The sequence below is a fragment of the Cynoglossus semilaevis genome, chromosome 10 (genome assembly GCF_000523025.1).
Source record: "Cynoglossus semilaevis isolate Cse_v1.0 chromosome 10, Cse_v1.0, whole genome shotgun sequence".
Classification (NCBI taxonomy): Eukaryota; Metazoa; Chordata; class Actinopteri; order Pleuronectiformes; family Cynoglossidae; genus Cynoglossus; species Cynoglossus semilaevis.
In genome coordinates, this window is record NC_024316.1 from 14452645 (window position 1) to 14461284 (window position 8640).

At 38.7% G+C, this 8640-nt stretch overlaps 1 protein-coding gene across 1 annotated transcript in view; it reads right to left on the minus strand.

Annotated features, from left to right (window-relative positions):
* The window catches only part of spryd3 (SPRY domain containing 3), a 36106-nt gene that overhangs the window by 17750 nt on the left and 9716 nt on the right, over positions 1-8640 (minus strand). The window contains exon 7 of the mRNA XM_008319002.3: positions 636-785. Coding sequence (XP_008317224.1) covers positions 636-785 — 150 coding nt within the window. The remainder of the gene's footprint in view (positions 1-635; positions 786-8640) is intronic.

Here is an 8640-nt window from a genome sequence, read left to right on the forward strand (position 1 = left end):
GACGACTCAATATGTTAAACAACCAGGTTTTACCATTAGTGTTTTTTCCCCCCGTGATGACAGGGACATATTCCAAGACGACATTGCCAGAACCCAAAGAGCTGAACGCTCTGGTAGGTTCAACGAACATGAGTAATCTTTAGTCATCATTTTCACAAATGAATTGGCCAATGCATATTCCAGACCTCAGGCCCAATGAAACCCTTTTAAGATTTGCTGGAGAACGTCTGACAATAGTCTAAATGGAAATATTCTTTTGTACCCTAGTTATTTTATATTAAAAAAAATATGGTAAACCACAGATAGAGTGTTTGTTGTTGTTTAGAGGGTTTGTTTTGAGCAGTACTTCTGCTTAACTCAGTGCCACAAATCCATGGTGTAAGAGGAGTTATCCGTCTCTTTTCTCCAGTCAACATTTGTCAGAATTTCATTTTACCACGAAGCCAGGGAGACAAAAACCAAGTTGAAAAAGAGACCTTATTTATGCACATATTAGCCCTCGGGCCTACTGAGCTAGACTATATGACTATATGAATAAATGACTGAACGGAAAAATACATAAGGAAAGAAGCCAAGTGGAGAAAAAGAAGTGATGACGTGCTCGTGAAGTTGTCAAATGTTATTAGAAAGCTTACCCTTCTTGCCAAACCAAGCGCAATATAGCACTTCTCGCCAGCATCAACGATCTCCACTTCATAATAGTGACAGCGGGTGGTCAGTGGCTGGCGGGCCTGAGCCAAACCCACGTCCATGATGCTCTTTCCTTTGCCAATGTACTCCAAGAGCTGATGAAGAAAATAAACAGAGAGGGTTGCAGGTCAAGATATAGTACAAGTTAAAAAAAAGAAAAAAGAAAAACAATAGAGAAAGTAAGAAAACGAGAAAGTAAGTCTTAAACATTGTTAAGATTTCACCCTAGGAGGGAACTTTACAGTCTGGCAATCTTTTGATGCAGTTTCATATTGAAGAGCATATTTCAAAAAGGTCAAAGAGAAAGTGTTGACTTATTAACTTACTGTTGTGCATGTGTGCAACACTACTGAGACTGAGGTTTAAAAGCTCAAGTGCAGAACTAAGCAGAACTTGATGAACAACAAATCCAACTCCAGGAGTCTCAGGAAACTCAATTACAGCCGTATGTAAATGCCCTTCCCTTTTCACTCACTCATCATTTCATAAACAGCACTCATTCCTGGGTGGTTTTATTTTGCATCTGCATGGCATGCAAAATGAGCTGGAAACAAAAGATGTTTTCCGCAGATTACAGAGGTCCTGACCCCAATGTTGTTCACTTTTGCAATTGTGTACTACATGAGTGGGCACCGTGGCAGGTTAACACAAATCCAAGCAACCTTGATTGAGCCACCCTTATTGACTGTTCTGCAAGTATGAACAACCGATCAGGACAACGTGCGCGCTGCCCGACGATAATGTAATAACTTCCACATCTATTTTGGTTCGAACCATCGAAACAGGTAAAGTTGGGTGGATGCAGGTGAGTGGGTGGGCAGCTAGGCAACCACAAAGCCTTTAGGCTGAACACTGTTTCCATCGCATTAAAATCCACGTGAGATTGTAGTGTATGAGCATGTGCACAATGAAGTATACGCCCCTGGCTTGAAAAGCTAGGATGACAGACAAGGTGGGTGGACAAAATTACTTCTGTTACTAAGCCTTTGTGTTTTGTGTTGTTGAGTGTCTGGGTTTGTGTGTATGTGCAGTTTTTTGGTTGTTTTTTTGGGAAGTGCCAAAGTCTGGGTGTGCTGTTTCAGTCTCAAAGAGTGGTTGATCAGATAATATTATTTTGTTTCCTCAATGCCAGCTAGAACATTGCTAAAATAATTTAATTCTTACTTTAAAAAAAAATCAAATTTAATTTTTACCAAACACCGATAACAATGATGATATTATCGTTATTGTTATTGTCATTGTCATCATGTGTAGAGAAGTGAGAGAGGGGCAAAAGGGCAGTTGGTGTTAAGGAGATGGAAGCAGGCTGAATGGGTTATGTTTAAGGATGTCCCATATTCACTTTTTGTTGCAACCGATATGCAATATTGTCCAAACAATTAAATTCCAATTTCGATATCAACCGATACCGATATAGGCCTGGTAAACTCTGTCTGTACAAACCACTGAGTAGGGGATTGATTACATGAGCTGCAATGCTGCCATCTAGTGACTTTACTTTAATATATAGCCGTTTTCGGATATAGCAGGAAGAGGAAGGATAAAAAAACAGATTCAGCTGCAAGGAAATCGTTAGTTAATTTCAGTAAATAAGTTGTGAAGAGGGCGGAAACCTGACTGGAACTATTTATAAAGGCTAGTGTGTGACAGGTGGGTATGGAGCTGAGAGGTAATTTTGATGGTAGTTTTAATGGTTGCATGATGTGTTTTGACGTATATTGCTAATTACATAAATATTAAATAAAAATGTTGACGTAAACAAAAGAAAGATTTGCGTCATTCTGAAATTTTATGACGTTGGAACCTTACAATTATTTTCTGTGCTGTGGAGCATTTTAATAACTACTGAAAATCGAAGCCATCGGCTGGAAAACGTGGTGACGCAACACCAAAATTAGAGAACTGACTTTTCAGTGGGTGCATTTCCATGGCCATAATTACATAATTACTTTTGCTTTTGTTCATCATTCCAGCTGCAAAAATAATCAGTTGGTTACAATGCTAACAAGAATGAAATGCTCAAAGATCAGATCTAAAATGAAGAATCTTTATCTGCACCATTTTGAAGTATCTACTTAAAACAACAGAATGTTCAAAACAAAACGGAGCCTTCAACTTCAGTATTTTACCTGCATATTCTCTAAGAAATGCACCAAAGCAGATCATTTGACGTCTCTGTAGTCCGCTGCTGACTAATTACTTGTTGTTAAAGAGCTTTCAGCTGTCTGGGCTTTGTTCAAGTCCTGTTATGTCTCATTAACCTCCTGCATCTTCATGTCTGGACAAAGGATTTTTCTTTCAGTGGAAATGAAAAAGTTTTGAGGAACACTCAGTCACACCTTTTTTGGTTTTTACTTCTTAGTAATTGAAAATGAGAGACTAGAAAGACCTGGAAAAGAGATTTGGCCTTGGGCAAAAAATGTCTCACAGAACTATCTGACCATATCTTATTCTCCCTGACTTTCCTCTTCTTGCTTTTGTGATAAGAGAAAATATTAATGATGTGGTGCAAGGCCATGTTTTGTTGAGCTACTGCCTGGTAACCAGATGTAACGCCCAGTGAGTGGTCCTGCCAGCTTCCTGTCATATTTGATGGAGGGACTAAAAGAAAAGTGAGCCCGAAACAAGGAGACCTCTTTATTTAGTATCACATTTTTGGCAAATCTAGATTGAGTTTTGTGTTGGTGTCTGTCTGTCTTATCTTTCAGAGAAGCACCTAAACAACACTGATGAAAAAAAAAATCAGAGAAAAGAAGTATAAATCACCCAAAAACTGATTAAAGTTGAGTCTAGTTAGGATATACAGTATAAAGTAGAGGGTGTTGCAATTTTTTAGGTTGGAGAGAATCTAGAAAACAGATGCCAATGATAAATTCTTATCTATTGATCGTAGACTGACACAACTGTCCAGGGTTGAACCCTGTCCCAGCCCAGTGACTGCTGTGATCGTCACTTGTCCTACTGTGAATCTCTGGTTCAATTCCTGGTCTTTCTGTATGGACTTTCATATTCTTCCCATGTTTGTCAAGTTTCCTGTAGGTACTCTGGTACCTGAAGTCTTAAAGGAATAAAACATAGGTATAAAATGTTTAAATTTTGCAATCCCTTTGGATTGCCTTAACTATAGCCTCAAATAATGTCAGAGAAATTATAAAAAAAGTTGGTAGTGGTTTTAGAAATAAAACTAAAAACTGTTTTGTGTTTTTGTTTTTTTACAGTTGCATTTACGGTTGCAAGACTCACAAATGTAATCTAACATCCTCTGGTGAGAATTACAATTCCAGTTAAGGAGAAACAAAACTTCTGATCTGATGCAAAGTAGAACTAAGGGTATATTTTTTGGTTGATAGCACTATTTATGATTATTTCATATTATCAAACAAATGATAAAAACACATTTTACTGAAGCTCTGTTGCTGGGAAAAATAAAGAAGTCAATGAAAAAGTCAGCATTGAGCTGATCAAAGCCCAAGTCAGACTACCAGACTCCCTGTCCCTCAGCTAAGGTTGGGATTCATTACAATAAACCTCGAAAAACCGATAAACAAAACCATTCTATTTTCAATTATTCAACCATCTACTAGTGGATATCGGTCTCCTAAATTGTCTAGTAAACAGTTTTACTAATTGACCTTTGATGGGTGTAGTAACTAACGGCCTATTGTACCTCACCTAATAAAACAACAAGCCACACCTTTATTCAGGAACTCACCCTCATTAACGTTACAATAGTGAGAACTGCCCCAAGTCTGAGCTGCTTTTTCAAGCAATCTGAAAAAGACTTTGTTAAAAGAGGGGTTAGTAAAGTTAGTTCTTTTAAATTACATAACATTTTATTTCCATGGTCTTTGTTTTTAACAAACATTCCTTCAAAAAGCCACCGTCTCATTATTTATAATTTTAATGTCCTCGCCAATCAACTATTTCTCGTGTGAGTCTGGCGTCTATAGCTTTAGGATTCTGCCTGCACTGCAAAAGAATAATCAGAACGTTGTCCTCAAAGCCAGGTTCAGGCTACAGGAGTTCAAAAATCCTACACAATTTTAAAACTGCGCTGGATCACGCACATCAGGTAAAGCATCACAGATGTTCTCCTTTCTAATTTCAAACATGCAAACAAAACATGATTTCGGAGTAATGGCGCATCATTCACCACAGGATATTATTAAGATAATCATGGCAGAGGGAGCAATCAGGAAGAAATGCACCACCTCAAATGCCCTCACATAATTTAATAAAGGATAAGACGTAAACAAAACTGAGACAAGTTCAAAATGTTGCGGTGAGATCAAAGAGCACCGTAGGTGAGATTCTAACTGCGAGTTTTAAAAAATTGTAAACAGATATATCCGAGCTAACATTAGCGTAACTTGCTAATGGTAAGTGTGTGCTACAACAGCATGATCTGTTCAGGTTAAATTGGCATCCACCTCTGAACGACTACAGCAAAAGAAGTGGAGTTTCAATAATCATTTTCATCTAGACTTTAAATATTTATTTTGGCAGTAAGCTCAGTTTGGGTCAATGTGCCATTTGAAGGAGTAATCTTCCATTTATTTGGAAACTATCAGAGCTCTGGCCCCCCTTCACACAAACCTTTCTCTTTTTTTTTTTAAGGAAACACTACAGTTGTTGGTCTTACTCTTTGTAATGTGTGTTTGTGAGTCTTTTGTAAACCATATACGCTGACGGACTGTAGTTGTTTTTTGGTCAGTACGGCTGGACAGTAAAGCATTGCTTCCATCTCCCTCAACTCTGTCAGAGGTGCTGACAGACGGCTGTGCCTGCTCATCCAACAGAAAGCAGAACATATGCTTTCAATGTGCATATAGTTCAATTCAAATCATGTTTTCTATGAAAGAAAACTAAAGAAAAAAACAAAGACAAAGGAAAGAAGGTTCAAAGTAGAAGAACTTTAGGTCAAATTTCCATTTCAGCTTATGAGAACCAACATCTACAGCTGTTGCCCTTCACTGACACCTCAGTACTCACATAACATATTATAGAAAGCACAACCAGAAAGCCGGAAAACCAAAAAGTAGATGCAACTGTGTTCCTTTGCTAAGGAAGAGTCATAAAAACCATTTTGTATTATTTAGATAATAAGAACAAATCAAAGTAATGTCAATGCAGGTCATTAGCAGCAGCAAACAGAGCCAACAGAGTGAACTTTTATCCCCAAGCAGACCAAAGACACATGATAGAATTTATGTCTGTTGCTCCGTGAGAAAGGAAGGAAGCTGACAACCCTCAGAGAGGTGTGGGCAATGGAACTGCCTCTGGCAACTGAAAAAAGGAAGGTATCAAGAAGAACAGAGTGATGAAAGATCAAACTGTGGCATATAGAGGATATAAATGTTAATAATAGGACATTAGGTCTCCAAGAAAAATAAAAAATCTTTACAGCGAGGACAGTCTATTACTCTCTTCATGCTCAAAGTATTCAAGCAGCACCTTTTGATTTTTTTCTCTATGTTCATTATGTGCACAATGTGATATGTGTTAGAGAGCCCCCTGAAAATAGTGGTAGGAACAAAACATTTGACGGAACCAGGAAGAAGAATCTTCCATCTACATTCCGCACTTCATTTAATGGCTGAACACATCACAGCTGTCTCCTGCCCTTGTTATTGTCTGAGAAGCGGGAGCAGACAGGCTTGGTGGTAACTAGAACACTCTGTGCAGAGCTTTAAATTTACATGAATGATAGCGGAGAAGAGCGATTGAGGGAGGGAACACGAGGTACCGGCCGTGAAGGAATGCCAGCAGACTTAGGAAAACTGCTAACTGTAGTCTCAGGTGATGTACACTTGCTCGTCGACCCGTTCATCCGCAGCTGAGGGGATTAACTTGGTGGGCACAGCAACTGCTGTGACAACAGGAGGCAGGGTTTCGGAGACCTGCGTTCATACAGAACTGCACGTACGCAATGGAAAGTAAGTCCGATGTCTCCACTCTGAACAAAATGACGGCAGAGGAGAGCAGTGACATGACGGCAAATAAGAACATGTTGTTGGCATAGATGACAATGAAGCAAGTATTGTTTGCTTATGAAAAATAATACATCACTGTAAACGTTTAGGGAACTCGTCAATGCCAGATCCTTAATGAACCTTTAAATTACCAGTGTCAACGTTTGGGGGACATAAAACAGGGAGAATAAGACAGATGTGGAATAATGCATTATGTAGTACAGACTAATTTCTTTTTCAGAGTCCCAGACAGACGTCCAAGAAGCAATAATAAAGAGATACACAGGAAATCTAATTTTCTTTCACCAGTTTCCGTTTCTTTAGTGAGAGCAGAGACAAGAATGTCCAAAAAAAGCCTGCACTAATGTAGCCCACGGGGACCATTTCATTCTTCTTTTGGTAGCTTTGCCAAAAAAATCATCAAGTTGTTGTTGATGGCACTTCATTTTAAGAAAAAAAAAAAACCACATGTGCCCTCATCCTGGATAGCCTCAAGTAGTCTCACATCATCAGCACAAATCCACGCTCTTAGTCCTGGTCATTTGAATTCCATTCAGGTGGGCTGCACCTAATGACATCTGCTCCTGGCTGAAGGCTACAGTTACCAAAGTAACTGAAGAAGACACACAGACAGGTGTTTGTCACAAGCATCACAGAGTCTCACATGAAATCAAAGCCAGTCTTGGAGGATAAACAGCAACCTTTGCTGATTTCAATTTTGACTCCAAACAGTCGCATAAAAAAACAATGATAACAAATATTTCGTCATATTGTAAGTATACAGAGTACAGCATGATAACAAATATTTCGTCATATTGTACTCTGTAAGTATACAGAGTACAGTATACCTAATGACCCCACAATGCACTTTGTACTCAACTGTATGCTAGCATTTACTTGGTATGTTTTCTGTTTGCACAGGTCTATAATGAACCGAGGTTGCATGTTGTTGGATTGAGTTACAGAGTGGAATTTATTAAATGTAGTTTGCCAAAAAAAATTTAAAAAATGAATACATGTACTGTATAAGAAATCTCATTATGTTATGGCAGTGCAGTAAAATGTGAGCAAATATGTTTGTGGTCCAACTGTTTTTGTTTACTTTTTACATTACATGTTACATTACATGCAATGAATGTAATTTGTTCCAGAGTCAATAAGAGAAGACATCCCATAATCATGATTTCAATATTGACCAGGATAATCATGATTATGATTTTTCCATAATCAGCAGCGCTCTCCAATTTAGGTGCTTTCATTTTGTTTTCCAAGACTCTGTGTTTAAAAAAACAAGCAACTTCAGAAGTAACAGCCGCCCCAGGACAAAAAAAAAACAAACTTCAGAAGTAACAGCCGCCCCAGGGACATAATATCTGTGACAAGAGGAGTGGGCTGAATAAACAAAAGTGGGAAATAATTTATAAGCATCAAAGTGGGCAAAAACAGATCAGATCAGATGGCCACCTATCTAAACAGACGTGGTTACACCTTGACGAGTTACTGCCATCCCTATTGTGTTTCCTGCAGTCTGCGGCTTTGCACATCTCGGAACTGTCACATCAAAAGCATACCAGTCAGAAAGAATCATTCGTCTTCCAGGAACCTTTTCTGTTCCCCTGCTTTTTTCATTCTCTTAATCAGTAGGAACAGCCATTAAGCAGGAGCGTGATTATCCATGGCTATCAAACAGAAACCTGTAAAAACTATTCTTCCGTTTTGTCCACATGTTTAGAAGGTGCTTCAGGGTGAAACTAATCACCGAAGAACAACTAGAGGAGAGGAAAGAACAGGAGAGGAGAGGAGAGGAAAGACTTTTGGAAAACTCGAGACAAGCCCAGGCAGTTTCAGTTTTGGTTAAAACCACTCGATGTAGTGAATTAGAAGTCAAAACCAACATGGAGATTAAGTGGGACCACCTTGTGGTTGACATAATGTTCTGCTCCTGAATCTTAATCTTACCTCTACCGTCTAATCCAGC